The sequence below is a fragment of the Rattus norvegicus genome, chromosome 6 (assembly GCF_021556685.1).
Source record: "Rattus norvegicus strain SHRSP/BbbUtx chromosome 6, alternate assembly SHRSP_T2T, whole genome shotgun sequence".
Lineage (NCBI taxonomy): Eukaryota > Metazoa > Chordata > Mammalia > Rodentia > Muridae > Rattus > Rattus norvegicus.
This window is the reverse complement of record NC_141539.1, coordinates 33,208,226-33,223,316: the sequence shown is the minus strand read 5'-3', so window position 1 is coordinate 33,223,316 and position 15,091 is coordinate 33,208,226. Positions and strand designations below refer to the sequence as shown.

Here is a 15,091-nt window from a genome sequence, read left to right as displayed (position 1 = left end):
TAGGAGACTGTTTAGGGATGTGCCGGGCTGCTGCTATGCCGGTGACACATCTTTCTCACTCCTGCCTCAGCTGCTCGCCCTCCTGACGGAAATGTTTTCCTGACGTTTAGTGAAAACGTGCCCCTGTCTAGCATTTGGCTCTGGCTCTCCCTGGCATCTGGCAGGTGTCTGGCTGCGCATCGCACAGGAGGCCAGGATTCTTGGCTCCCAAGCTGTCACTCTGTGTCACGTTGTGTTATGCATTGAGGTCTGATGGTGTCAGAATTTGACTTAAAGATTTATTTATTTTATGTATATGAGCACGCTGTCTCTGTCTTCAGACACACCAGAAGAGGGCATCAGATCCCATTACGGATTGTTGTGAGCCACCATGTGGTTCCTGGGATTTGAACTCAGGATCTCTGGAAGAGCAGTCAGTGCTCTTAACTGCTGAGCCACTCCAGCCCCCTCTGAATTGCTTTTAATGATGCCTCACCCTTCATCCACACACCCGTGTATGTCTCTACACCCACACATGTATATATGCATGAATGCATATATACACATATATATGCACATGCATAAAACCCTATCTCTGTATGTGGTGTATGTGTGTGCATGCACGTGTGCACTTGCACTTGTCTGTGCATGTGTGTGTGGAGGCCAGAACTTGACTACTTTTGGTACCTTTCTCTATCACATTTTACCATGGTTTTTGAGACAAGTTTTTCAAGGAACCTAGAGTTTGCTGTTGTGTTAAACTAGGGTCAATGAGCCTCATGTGTGTTCAAGTTTTCCTAGCTTGGCAACTCTCTAACGCACCCAGCCCTGGTACAGTGGCTAAACCATGGTCTCCGAAGCTAGATTTTGAGGGACCAGTCGAATTGGTATTGGTTCCAGACTTGAGCTTTCCCATCAGTGATTGGAGTGGAGTCATGGTGATTTTGAGCTCTCTGTCTTCTACAGGATGGTCTGGTGAAAACCAACATGGAGAAACTGACCTTCTATGCCCTCTCGGCTCCAGAAAAGCTGGATCGAATTGGTGCCTACCTCTCAGAGAGGCTCATCCGAGATGTGGGTCGCCATAGATATGGGTAAGTCACATAGGGAAAGGCAAGATGACTTTTCAGAAATCACATTGTATTTTTAGGGTAAGACAGTGTAGTAACATTTCAAGGAAAAGGTATTGGGTATGCTATTCAACTAGACTGAGAAAAGTGAGACTGGGGCCAAACAGAGCAGGGTTCACGAGGTCCTCCTGACCATGGATTGTTCTGTGGAGATTTGGGAAGAGGGCTTGCTGGCCCCAGAGGAGTAGCTGTTTGGCATCCGTGGAGTTGCCGTGTGTCCACATAGAAGAATTTATACAGCCAGTCTGACTCGGAATGTGTGGATATTCTCTCCCCTTCCTGACTGAAAAAGTGAGACGGAGCCATCTGCGTTCTGAGAAGGCAAGGTGGAGTAGTTGGTCCACTAAAAACACACTTCAGAGAGGCTGGGAACTTGGCACAGTTGCTAGAAGAACCCTGGGTTAGATCTCTAAACCTCCACGGTGGGGCAGGCCTGTGATCCTAGCACTAGGAGTTGGAGGCCGGAAGGTCAAAGGTTGGAGGTTGTTCTCCATGATAGCAAGGCTAGGCCAGGAAAGGTGAGGTTCCATCTCAGAACGAGACAAACATTCGCTTTAAGACTTTAAATATCTTGCCATCGAAAGAGAAACCATCAGGATTTTAAAAGTGAACATCAAAGATCATCAACAAACAAGGCAAAGGATTCAAGCTAATTCACACACTAATAATATAGAATAAATGGTCTGGGGGAGTCAGGGGAGGGCAGCTGGGGAAAAGATTACAAAGGTCACCTGTATGGCATTCGCCAGACTTACAGGCCACGCCCAGACCACTGGACCATCCTATCACACTGGCTTGTCTCTAAAAGTAAATATTCAAGTATTAATCAGGAAATGGTGGCAGAAAGGGAGGCATGTTCCTGGAAAAAGAACAGACTGGTTGAAATTTTCCAGGTCAGTCTAGATCTTCAAAACCGCTCTTTGTCCCTTCTGTCCATTGCTTCTCAGGGAACCCCTTAATGCTCTAAATGCTCTACCTTGTCCACAGAGATTTTTTTTTTTGCAGTGTTTTCTGTTTGTTGGTTTGATTTTGCTTTTCTTTTCTTTTTTTTTTTTTTTTTTTTGAGACAGAGTCTCCAGTCACCCTGGCTGCCTTCAAACCTGTGAAGTGGCTGAGGGTAGCCTCGAACTCTCGAACCTCTTGCCCGCACCTCACAGCTACTGGAACACAAATGTGGGGCACCGTGCCCATTGCTGTAGTGAGCGCTTCTTGTAACCATGAAGCACTAGACGTGGCTTAAGCATCTGGCAAGAGAAAAACACAGGAGGTTATGATTTGCCTCATTGGATAAGATGATATTACGCAAGCAAAGTGGTGTTTATAAGGATCCCTATATAATGATACCAAAAATATAAAAACGTAGACTATAATGGCCACATATGAAATATTTAAGGTCAACTTAAAGAAAATAACTACAAATCTCAGTGGTTAGAAATAAAGTCCAATTGCCGATGTGTCCAGAGCATTCTCTCTGGGAGTGGCACGCCTGGAGGTGGGGCGCACTCGTTTGTGGATTTCACTGTGTTTTCTCTGTTCCCTAAATACCCACTGTTGAGCATGTGTTACTTGCACGACGCCAGAGTGGACCCCAGTGCATACTGTGCTTGCTGCTGTCCTCGTGCTGCAACCCGTAGGCTAAATAGCTCCTAACTCTGAGAACCACAGGCAGTGCTGTCACTAGGCAGAGGGCTGAGTACGTGATGGACGGCCACCGCCGCGCCTAATCCTGTGGGTGCTGCTCGATCGATCAGAGATTTCCCACTCTCCTCTGCTCCCTTCATTTCTCCTTCTTTTATTGGGGCTGGTGGTGAGAAGGGAGACAGCATCTCGTGCGTCCAAGGCTGACTCCCAAGTCACCACGCTAAGAATGAGCTTCTAGGCCCTCCCCGTGCTGGGGTGGGGGAGGTGAGAGATGTCCATCATAGCAGGATTTTGTGGTTCTGGAACTACATCCCCAGCTCTGTCCCTGCCTTTTAACTGTTAGATCAGATGACAACAGGGACTTGTCTTCCCACTGTCCTCTGTTTGGTTTTCCCAGGCTAACGCCGCCATTAGCCGTGCTCCTCAACTTAAAGTGTAGATGCTCCTTTAGAGCCACCTCCAGGCTCCTCAACCCCCAGGGCCTCCACACCCTCAACACTTACTGGATAGCCAACACGGGCAGACTGGCTGAACGGTCCTAAGGTTGAGAAATCAAGGACTGTCAGTAATGTTGGGCTGGGGGAGAAGGGTTAGGATGGAATCGAGGCTTTGTAAATACTAGGGATGTGCTCTACCCCGGATCTGGCAACTCATAAACCAGGCTACCCCCGATGTGAAAACAAAATGCAGACTGACACGTTTCCACGATCGCTCTCTGTACAGTAAAATTAGGTTGCCACTCATTAAGAGGAGGAGCACGAACGCTTTACGCACGGTGGTTATATAAAGAACCTTGACGTACTGTAAAGCATGTTCAGGCAAGTAAAAATGGTTTTATCCCTGACTGAACCAAACGCTAATGTGCCAGCGATAGCATTAAACATTTAATACCGATTCTGCCCTCGCTCTCTGCAGTGATGTTTCTTGTGATTAAATATGCCCATAGCCGACAGGGTCCCTTGGAATCCTTCCTCTGGCTGTGGAATGACAACTCAAAACTGGCATCATCCTGTTAAAAATAGCCCCTGCAGCATATAGGTATTTAAAGCCCGAGGGAGAGCTTTGATCATAACCATTTGGAGAAATGTCTGTTAGGATCTTCTTCTCTCCTGGCCCTCCTGTGTCTCCCTGCCCAACATGGCTGGCCTCTTCCTTGTCCTGGATGGAGGCCCTGGAAGAGAAACATTTTCACATCTCACAGTGAGAGGAGCTGTGTTTTCCTAGCATGATACGGGAGTCTCTATGGTTTGATCCTAGTGATGTGAACCATACGTATGGGTCCCCGTGGCAGAGCCACTCTCTCATGGCCACTGCCTTCCTGCATTGTCATAGCCATCTGGGGGTCCTGATTTGTGAGTGTCCGTTCCCACAAGGATGCCAGCCGTGAGCAAGGAGAGGATGGGGATATTTCGAGCATTGGCTAGAATGAGTGGTGAAGTGCCGAGAAGCAGAACCCTAGAATTTCTTATACTTCTCTCCTTCCCTCTCCAGATCAGCCCAACTCCCCTGAGCACTGGGCAGCAGGGGAGGGAATGACAGAGCTGAGACAGGCATCAGTCCACAATGAGCTCCGAGTGTGGGCCACATGTGCAGGATATCATATAAGACAGTATCGGGGTCCCCCATGTTTGAAGTTGCTCCAGCCTGGGATGAGAAGTGAGGACGGAGATGAGGAGGGTGGCCTACTCCAACCTGAGGACTCTGGCCCAGTTAATGCAGCATTGTTTCCTAGAAGGGCCTGAAGCTAGTGGAGAGTAGGTTGACCTTTCAGAAAAGTGAACTACAGACGCCTGCTCTTCCTTAGCTCTGGCCAAACCTTCTCCCTGCTCCTGGGCTCTTAAAAAAACTCAGAAAGTTCAGTTCAGGAATGGGCTGACCAAATATACCCAGAATTCCCAGCATAAGAGGCCCTTTGTCCAGAGTTCTGGCTGCCCTTTGAGGGATGGTCCAAGTCCCTGACTGGAGCTGGGTGGGGCTCCGAGGGAGGCTACTCCTCTCACTCTTCCCCTGACACTGCTGACCTTTCCTGGTTTCCCTGGCTACTTCTGACCTGGAACAAAGTGTCCAAGCAGAGCCAGCCACTTCAGGGACCCCACAGAGGGACTTCTTGCCTGACTCCTTGGAACCAGGAACCTGGGTATTTTGCTCTGTGGTTGTCGTTTGTGTGTGCTGGTCCCTGCGCCTGAGTTCTTCCATTTGTAATCTGCCCAGTGTCCTCGAGTTCTGTCCCCTTCACCTCTGGTATGTTTGGAGCTGATGTTTGCTGCTGCTGCTGCAGGCCGTACTACCCTCTCGGCCCAGCTCCATCCTAACCCACGCTGCTCCAAGCACCCAGGCAGGCCAGTTTGGACTCTCAGACTCACTATTACCTTGGACCCCTTGTAGAACTCAGATCCGATCCCTGATGGTGGTAATCCTGTTGACGGTCAGTATCCCCAGAGTTCCGTGCTCTGTCTAAGAGCGAGGTGTGACAGGCAGGACACATGGGGAAGCTGGTGATGACACAGGACAAATGCTGAGCTCATCACTTGGGTCTGAATTCAAGTTCATAATTAAAACCGTGACTCCTGACACTCCGTGACACTGGCATCAGAAATGGAGCATCAAGAGTACACGCTCAGGGAACTAAGTGTGTTGTAATTCCATTTCTATGTCAGTTCTACTGTAATCTTCACCTTATACCAAAATCTCTAGTCTTTTTTTTTTCCTAGTAGAATAATTTGGGGCTTGTTTGTTTGTTTGTTTGTTTCTTATCAGGATATTCTAGGTTTCTCCTTCTGCTAGAAAGCAAAGGCTGTAGTTTCTGCTCCAGGGTTTGGGAGGCCTTCCAGTCTCTCCTCTTCCCTAGTCCCACCCACTGCTCCCCCTCCTTTATTCCATCCATTTCAACTCTATTAAAAGTAAGATGTCAGTAGACAAGTGGTGGCATGACCCATAGAAAAACTGGAAGTTCTCGTTGCCTATCCTTAATTTATTACCGTGTTTGGTGACTTGACCATGTCCAGGCGTCCCTCCATGGAAGACCTGTCCCCCTTTGGCCTGTCCTCTCTGGCAGGGGTCCCAGTCAGTTTTCTTCTCCAGCTCGGCTGACTTGAACTCTGCGGAATGCAGGGCTGCAGAAGGTGTCCTCGCTCTGCCTCTGCCGGTCTGTGGAGGACAAGGTTATGGAGGGTCAAGCGCGTCTATCCTGTGAAGGAGGGGTGCCACGTCAGGGCTCCCACTCACCACATGAATTCTAAGAGCCAAAGCCACCACGGAGGACTGGGGGTTACTCAATGATACAAGTGTGTGCTAGGCCCGGCTTCCACCCTCGCCCCTCGAGAGAAGAAATAAGGATATTATAGATGAAAGGATGACTATTTTTGAGTATACACTACCACTTCCTTAATAGTCCTCAATAATAATTAAATTTAGTAAAATCCAAGTATTTAATAGTAGCTGTCTCAGCTCAGAGAGATTAAAGAAATAAATTTTATAAAAGTAGAAAAGATTCCAAAGTAGAGAGTTTTTTTTTTTTAAGATTTATTTATTCGTGTATTTTATACAAATGTTCTGTCTTCACACCAGAAGAGGGCATCAGATCCCATCACAGATGGTTATGAACCACCATGCTGTTGCTGGGAATTGAACTCAGGACCTCTGGAAGAGTAGTCAAATGCTTTTAATCTCTGAACCAACTCTCCAGCCTAAGACTTTTTTTAATGCCTGTTTTATACAGAAGTTAATGTCAGGGTGTTGAAGAACTGGTGGCTATGTTTAAGGACAGATTTAGGGGCTGGAGAAATGGCTTAGTAGGTAAAAGCAATGGATGTTCTTCCAAAGAACCCCAGTTTGAGCTCTGTCACCCACAGGGATGGTCACAATCATTTGTAATCGTGGTTCCATGAGGATTCAAAACCCTTGTCTAGCCTTCATAGGCACCAGACACACACATTTCGCACAGACATGCTCGTAGGCAAACACTCATGAATACATAAAATAATCATTAAACATAAATAAATAAATAAATGTATGTATGTATGTATGTATGTAAAAAAAAAAGACACCGAGGATTCTGCTAATTTATGTATGGATGCACAGAGGTATTTTGGGGCTCAAGTGGTTTGACTACAGTTTCTGTAGCTGGACAGCTTCCACAAGAAATATGGTTAGGGCCTATATCGGGCCAGGCAATCTTTTTATTCACCCAAACTTTTTTAAGACCCCAAAAGTGAAGAGTTTATAAATATGTCTTATGTTTAAAAATAGACTTGGTCTGTATTGATAAGGGAGAACCGATCTTTGGGCCCCTCCTTTATTGTGTATGGAGCACATGAACTTGACTGGGGAGCCTTAATATTTTTAAGCCCCCCTTGCAGCTCTATGTCGCCCTGGTTCTCCGTTCTGGGCTGGAGTGAACCCTTGTTAGTGGACACTGAAGGCCCGCAGCCATAGCTCCTTCCCCAGACTCTGCCCCAGCCAGGTAGGATGCCAGGAGAGAGCAAGACCAGGTGAAGCCATGACACCTCTGTCCTCAGGTATGTCTGTATCGCCATGGAGGCGCTGGACCAGCTGCTCATGGCCTGCCACTGCCAGAGCATCAACCTCTTCGTGGAAAGCTTCCTTAAAATGGTGGCCAAGCTGCTGGAGTCGGAGAAGCCGAACCTGCAGATCCTCGGTACCAACTCGGTAAGGGGTGGGCCTGCGGATGCGGACGCGGACGCGGGCGCAGACGCTGGTGCAGACGCGGATGCAGATGCGGACGCGGGCGCAGACGCGGATGCAGATGCGGATGCGGATGCGGGGTGGGATGGGTTAGACCACCTCTGGGTCCGGCCGCTCCATCCTCAGTTGCTGTCTGACTACCCTAACCCATTGGTTCTCAACCTTCCTAATGCTGTGACCTTTTAATACAGTTCCTCCTGTTATGGAAACTCCCAACCATAAAATTATTTTGTTGCTACTTCCTAACTGCAATTTTGCTAATATGAATCATAATGTCAATATTTCATATGCAGGACACCTGATATGCAACCCCTATGAAGGTCAAGACCCACAGGTTGAGAACCGATGCCCTAAGCTCTATACCTCTTGTTTTATTGTCTCTCTTTGTGTGAGCAAAAAGGTGTTTTGTGTTTTGAACTTCAGTAAATACACTATTTATGGAAACATATAAGAAAACATGTCCTAAAAATGAGATTTATCGGAGCTAGAGGAATGGCCCAGGAGTTAAGAGCATGTACTCTCTTACAGAGGATCCGGGTTTGATTCTCAGTACCTGTCTTGGGCTGTTCAGAGACAGCCAGAACTCTCGCTCTTGAGAGATCCGGCCATCTTTGGGTTCCGAGGGCACTCATTTGCACAGAACCACACATATACACACATACTTAAATATGATACAATACGTCTTTTCAAAAATAAAATAAAATCCATGGGCCGGGTGTGGTGGTGCACATCTTTATCCTAGTACTTGGGAGGAAAAGGCAGGCTGACCTCTGTGGGTTCAAGGCCAGCCAAGACTGCATAAGGAAGCCTACATCTACAAACAAATAAATAAATAAGGTTCTGCTCTTTAAACTGGTAACCTCTGATATATATTACCCCTAATGAATTGTCCCTGTAAATAATTTTCATTGAGGGCTGAAGAAATAAAAAAGAGGACAGAACTTGGGTCATTCTGATGAGAGTAGGATTGCCCGGGGCACTTGTGACTCATCTCTCCATGGGGCACCCTTTGAACGCTGGTCTCGGTCACATCCTTCAGAGAAAGACATGAACACACGATCAAGACCACAGAGGAGCGGGAAGACCGCAGGGAAGCAGCGAATGGCCATGGGTTTAGTTCTGTCCTTTCTGGGCTGGGTGATTTTCATGGGCTTTGGTGTTTCTACCAAAAATCTCGAGTGGGTTGAACTTGGACTCTGTGGGTCCCCTGGGCTCTGTTGCTGGTTACAGAATAAGTAGATGGACCGTGGCATGCTATGATTTATGAGAGAAGATATAATAGGGCTTGATGAGAAGTCCCACTATTGTGTTTATCTAAATGTTCACGGATGTTCTGGCTGCTTTCTTTAATCTCTTGCCTTTTGTCTTGGTTCCTCCCCTTAGTGCATACTTTAAGCTTAAATTTATATGCAACTAGTCTATAGCTTTAGTAAGTGTGTGTGTATGTGTGTGTGTGTGTCTGTGTCTGTGCGTGTCTGTGCGTGTCTGTGCGTATCTGTGCGTATGAGTGTGTGTGTGTGCGTGTGTGTGCATGGGCATAGACATTCCACAGTGAACATGTGGAAGTCAGAGGACAACTCACAAAAGTTAGTTCTCTTCTTAAGACCTTGTTGGTCCTGGGGGTTGAACTTGGGTCGTCAAGCTTAGCAGCAAGCCCCTGGACTTACTGAACCATCTTGCTCTAAATTTTTATCACACAGGTCAGGAATTTTCTTTCCTCCTGCTCTACGGAAGAGTTGCTTTAACAGAAGAAAGTCCTCTAAGTTTCCTTTGCAGGACCCAACGCCCTTCCCTTCCTTTTCCCTTTTCACCAGCTGCCTTTGACAAATTACATACACTGTAGCAAAGGGTGAAGCCCTTTGTCATGTTGCCCCGGCAACAGCTTCTCGGACTGCTTTAGTTGTCTTGTTTAAGATAACTACAGTCTGGGAAAGAGCATCTGCATGGAAAATAAACTAGACGCCCTGGATGCGTGGAGGCCGCAACTACAGAGGCAGGCGGTTGGCCGTTCTTGTCTCTCTCAATGCAAATCCTAGCTTAGGACAGGTATTCCTCGGAATTCCCAGTGATTTGTCACCTCTGACCAATGAAATGGTGGCTGTGCTATGACCATGAAGATTAGCAGGGTTGGCCACACTAAGTGAGACAGGTGCAGTGGGCGGGGATTCCTTCAGAGGCAGTCTGAGCACTGTCCTTCATCTGGATGTTCTGACCAGCTGCCAGGACCCTCAGAAGAGCTCTGCTTCACATCAGTTTAGACTGTAGACCATTTCAGACTGGGACCCTGGTGCCCACCTTGCTCTGCCTTGGGGTGGTTGGCCTGGGGGTGTCACGATGATCTTACAGGGATCTGAGGCTTTGTGGGAGCTAAGGAGTCTGGAGGGAGAGAAAGGAGAGGCTTCCAACTCCTTTTAACTATGTGTTTTAGGCACTGAATCGCTTTTAACTTAGTTAAGGTTTTGCTGTCAGGAGAAGAAAAGAGAAAGCAGATATGGTAGGATACGCTGTAGCCACAGCATTCAGTGGGTCATGGCCAGAGGATATTGAGTTTGAGGCCAGCCTAGGCTACATAGTAAAGACCTTATTGCAACAACAGCCATTAAAAAAAAAAAAAAAAAAAAAAAAAAGTAAGGAGAAGCAGACAGTATAAAAGTCAAAACAGCAATGGCTATGAGACCCTTCCTGTCACTTGACTGTCTTAGAGGGGCAGAAGTACTTCTTCCCCCCCCCCGGGGGGGGGTAGAGGCAGTGAAAAGACCTTCAGCCCCAAGGCTGCAAGAGAAGTGAGGTCCTGCCTCTGCCCCAAGTCCATCTACTGCCCTGTTTTTGACCATGGAAAGTTACCGAGGACCAGAGCCATCTGTAGAAGAGGGAAAAGCTGACTCTGCTTGGAGACACTTTGTTGGTGCCAGAGTGTACGCATCCAGGCTTTGTCCGGCCCTGGGAGAGCTGTTTGTGCAGAGTCACTATTTGGAGTAGGCTCCCTCTTTGTTTACCAAGCTCTTAATCACCCCCGGTTTTCTGCACATCTGTGAGAGGCATTGTGAGGGCTGGTGATCCACTCCAGCAAGCTTGGTGCCCTGTGTTACAGAGAAAGAGCTGGAACTTTGAACTTGAAGGGGTGGCCCTAGCGGTGTTCCTGGCCTTTGAAGTGTCCTGTGTTCCGAGCTGTCAGTTTGTTGTCATGGAAACCTTCTTCACCACTGCTTTATCAGAGAGAGAGAGAGAGAGAGAGAGAGAGAGAGAGAGAGAGAGAGAATCTCAGCTTCAACCAATGTCTGGTACCATAAATCTGCTCTAAAACCTATGTCTGGAGAGCGCACAGTCCCCAGGGGCAAACCTACTACTACTGTTTCCCTAACCAGACACAGTATCAAACTGCCCTCTAAATTCCTATCTCTCCACCCATTGTTAGCACAGCTCTCAGTCCTCCGCAGAGAGGCTTCTCTGTATGGTGGATGATGGTTGAGGTGCCCAACCACAAATGGAGATTCCGTATTACCCCCCTTTCCACCAAGGCTCAGGAACCATCTCAGAAGAGGGAGGAGAAAGATTGTAAGGGACATAGATAGGGAGGACCAGAACGAAACAGGACCAAAGGGCTCATCCACTCCCAGCAACTGTCCCTGTCTACTCAAGATCCGTACAAGAGCAAACCAGTCTACAGTCCGGCAGGGAGCGGGGAGAGGCCTAAAGAGCCCCAACCCTCGCTTAGGAACTATTGTTAGTTGGTGGCTTCTGGGAGAGGGAGATTCAGGTTTGGGTGGGGATGAGGGTTTGCTTCTTTCTTTGCTTTTTAATGGTGTGAGCTCTGGTAGGTTGACCATGCTCCAATGGATGGCCCCATACCCATGAGTATAGGAGCAGCACAATTGGAACTCAGTGAAGTTTTAGAAAACAGAGGACATGTTGGGATGCTGTGGGAGGCATGGAAGGCAGAACCGGGAAGAATCAGGGACGGGGGCAGGGCTGAATAAAAATGCTGTTTGCATGTACGAAATTCTCAAAAAATTAATAAAAAATTTAAAACTATAATAAATGAGATTCAAGGATGCTGTTAATTTGCACTTAGGGTAAAGTTAACTTTCAAGTAGTTAAACAGATACAGTTTGGCAATTAATACGAAAGTATATCAACTGGATACTTTGAGAAAAGTGTAAGTTTTGTTTGTTTGTTTGTTTGTGTTTTTTTGGGGGAGGGGACAGGGTTTTTCTGTATGTAGTCCAGGAACTCGCTCAGTAGACCAGGCTGACCTTGAACTCAGAGATCCACCTGCCTGTGCATCCTAAGAATTGGGATTAAAGGCGTGTGCCACCACTGCCTGGCTTCAATATGTATATTTTTTAAACTGTCCAATATTTAGGAAATTGTAAGATGTGCTGTAAATCTAAGCCCTCTTTTTGAGGTGGGATCTTATGCAGTCTCAAACTTGCTCTGTAGACTTCTCATCCTCCTGCCTCCACCTCCTGAGTGCTGGGATGACAGCCTGGGCTGCCACACTCAGTTTATCCGGCTCTGGGGGCGGAGCCCAGGGCTTATGCTGCTAAGTAAGCACTCTGTCCTCTGAGCTCTATCTCCAACCCATTAGTCTAATCTTCTTGTAGAGTTGTTTGGGGGATGCTAGCATTTATGTCATCAAACAAAATAAATTATATTAGGTTTTTTTTTTAGCAGCTTATTTTGTATGTAGCGCTTGCTTCTCTGGGGGGACTTGATTGAAATGGATTCCCTCTTTAGAGCTGGAAGCGTAAGGTGCAGTACAATCCAGCAGCTGAGATGAGATGAGAGCTAAAGCCAGGCACAGAGGCAAACACCTGTAATCCTAGCGACTGGGAGGTAAGGGGAGCAGGATCAAATTCAAGGCCAACATCTGCCACACGAAATCCTGTCTCAAAGAGAAAGAGATGAGGAGGGAGGGAGTCTACCAAAATGTGTTTGAACTCCAAGCACGCCAAACTCCAACTGTAAAATGTGCTTCCAGTTTTCATGTCATATGTTCAGATTTGCTCTCCTGTTCCAGATCTCGGTCAAGGAGGTGCTCTGTGCTTTGACCCAGCTCCCCCTCAAGTCCCCTCATGTGCCAGCTGCTCCCCAGATGTCTGGGTCTGTGGCTTTTTTTTTTTTTTTTTTTTTTTTGGTTCTTTTTTTCGGAGCTGGGGACCGAACCCAGGGCCTTGCGCTTCCTAGGTAAGCGCTCTACCACTGAGCTAAATCCCCAGCCCCCGGTCTGTGGCTTTTTTGTAGCAGGTGCTTGGGACACTCAGAACCACGGGGCAGCATGACTGCCTCTCATGTACCTTCTCTCCCTCTGTCCGGCAGTTTGTGAAGTTCGCCAACATTGAAGAGGACACCCCCTCCTATCATCGAAGCTATGACTTCTTTGTGTCCCGATTCAGTGAAATGTGCCACTCAAGCCACGATGACTTGGAAATCAAGACTAAGTGAGTACTGGGAGTCAAGGGGCCTCTGGAGTACCCAGTAGTCTCACCAAGGGCCTTGAAGGGCTTCAGCCCCAGATGACCAATCTGCCTTCCTTGACTCTCCTTCAGGCCGCTGCTGCCAGAGTGGGTGGCTGTCAATCAGAATTCCCAGCAGATGGGAAGGGGAGGAGACAGAAAACAGGGCAAAATTTAAGATAATGGTCTCCTGAGCTGAACTTGAGGGTCAAAAACAAAACTCACAAGTGTGTATGCACACACAAACCTGCCACTCATGCATTGAACACCTCAGAAGCAACCTGCTTCCCCATATCTACAGCCATCAGTACAGCCCAAGTCCTCATAGTGGTTCTTCCTCACTCCGTCCTCTGGGTCCTCCCACCCACTCTCCTTCAGCCATGCCTCCAAGGACACACGGCCCATTCCAGACCCAGAACTTTCACACAGTCCTTCCTCCGTGGATCTCACACCTCAGTGCTTCCCCTCTGCCATGGCTTTGCTCCCATGGGTGAAGCCTGCTTGGCTGCCCCCACACCCACTCCTTCCTTCTGTGCCCCCACCATCACATACCATGATTTTTCATTCCCCTCTTATGTCTCTGATCCCTGTCTGCCTCCACCCACTAGCTGATAGGCTACACAAGGACAAGGCTCATGTTGTTTATTAATGTATCCCAAACAGCTCAAAACGCACGAGGAGGAGCGAGCCTTCGTGGGCACTCAAGTCTCTAGATCTTGAGCTGAGCTCCTCTCCTGGCTGTAGAGATGCTCAGGGTGTGGACGTGATTCTCCTTACAGAATCCGGATGTCAGGCATCAAAGGCCTGCAGGGGGTAGTGAGGAAGACAGTGAATGATGAGCTGCAGGCCAACATCTGGGACCCACAGCACATGGACAAGATCGTCCCGTCGCTGCTTTTCAATCTGCAGCACGTGGAGGAGGCAGAGAGGTGAGTGGCGGTAGGGTTCGACTCTCCGTGAGGGCACTGCCCTCACACCCAGGCTCCTGGAACACGCCTGGCTTGGGCAGGAAGGTAAAAGGCAGCTACAAGGCCAGGAGTCTTGGCTTTGTGGCTTGTTCCCCCAGTGAGTGCGAGCCTGGGTGCTTGGATGCTTTGGTCTGTCTCCCGCCAGCTTCCGAGCCCCTTCAGTTCTTAAGAAAGCAAGCGCAGTATGGCTCAGGGCTGCCTGAGTGAGTGTACAGGTAAGCTGGTCAGCACACAAGGGGCTGAGAGAGGCTTAAAATGCCTTCTGTGGTTCTAAATGTTAAAGCCGTTCCCTTGGAACTTCCCCATCTTGCTATGTGATGCCAATTCAGATCTTAAAACATGACTGACCAAGTGACAGCCACTCAAGAACTGGAGACACTGGATTTTTAACCTTAGAGCCTCCAAAACTCCAGACTCATCCAGTCCCCCGACCCTTACATATCCTCTCCCTCTCCCCAAGCCCCCCCACCCCCAAGATGGAGAGAAAGGTTTCTGTTGCTGTCCTACCTTGCTTTCCTGCTTAGATGCTCAGTAAAAATGAACCAGCAGAGGAAAGTAAGTGTTGCCCCCTGGTGGCTATTTCTGACATAACAGCTCACTGATCGGCTGCTTTGCTCTCCTAGAAGGGGAGTTCTGTTCAGAGAAGGTTCACTCCGTGATTTGCGTACCATTAAGTCATGCCCTAGCCAATCACCACACCTTTATGCTTCTCTTTCACCCTTATCTGCCTCTCTTTCCTCTTTTCAGTTCTCACCCCTCTCTTTCCGAACCCTTAGATATATCTAGACCCTTGAGGTCTGTAGGGCTCCCAGAGGCAATCCTGGCTCCAAGCTGTGAACCCCATCCATTATATAAACCACATGGCTCTGTACCCACAGCCGGTCTCCCTCGCCCCTCCAAGCACCAGAGAAGGAAAAGGAGAACCCGGCAGAGCTGGCTGAAAGGTGCCTGAGAGAGCTGCTGGGCCGGGCAGCCTTCGGCAATATCAAGAACGCTATCAAGCCTGTCCTTATGTGAGTCCAGTGTTCCTCCCCACCCGGGAAATGCTCTACTCCCTGATGACTGTTTCAAGTCTCTTCTTGCCAATGGCCCCAGTCCCCTCTCTCTGCCATTGTGAGAAGAAAGGAGAGTTGGCCTTGCTGACATGTTATGGCCAAGCCAATCCCTTTTTGCTTCATACAGCTAGGCTATCACAGTGGCCACCTGTATGTAG

General features: G+C 48.2%; 1 protein-coding gene across 1 annotated transcript in view; it reads left to right on the top strand.

Moving 5' to 3' along the window:
- Efr3b (EFR3 homolog B) overlaps window positions 1-15,091 on the top strand; it is a 73,471-nt gene that overhangs the window by 37,595 nt on the left and 20,785 nt on the right. Inside the window, 5 exon segments of the mRNA NM_001427261.2 lie at window positions 946-1,073; window positions 7,268-7,418; window positions 12,774-12,895; window positions 13,690-13,839; window positions 14,757-14,891. Coding sequence (NP_001414190.1) covers window positions 946-1,073; window positions 7,268-7,418; window positions 12,774-12,895; window positions 13,690-13,839; window positions 14,757-14,891 — 686 coding nt within the window.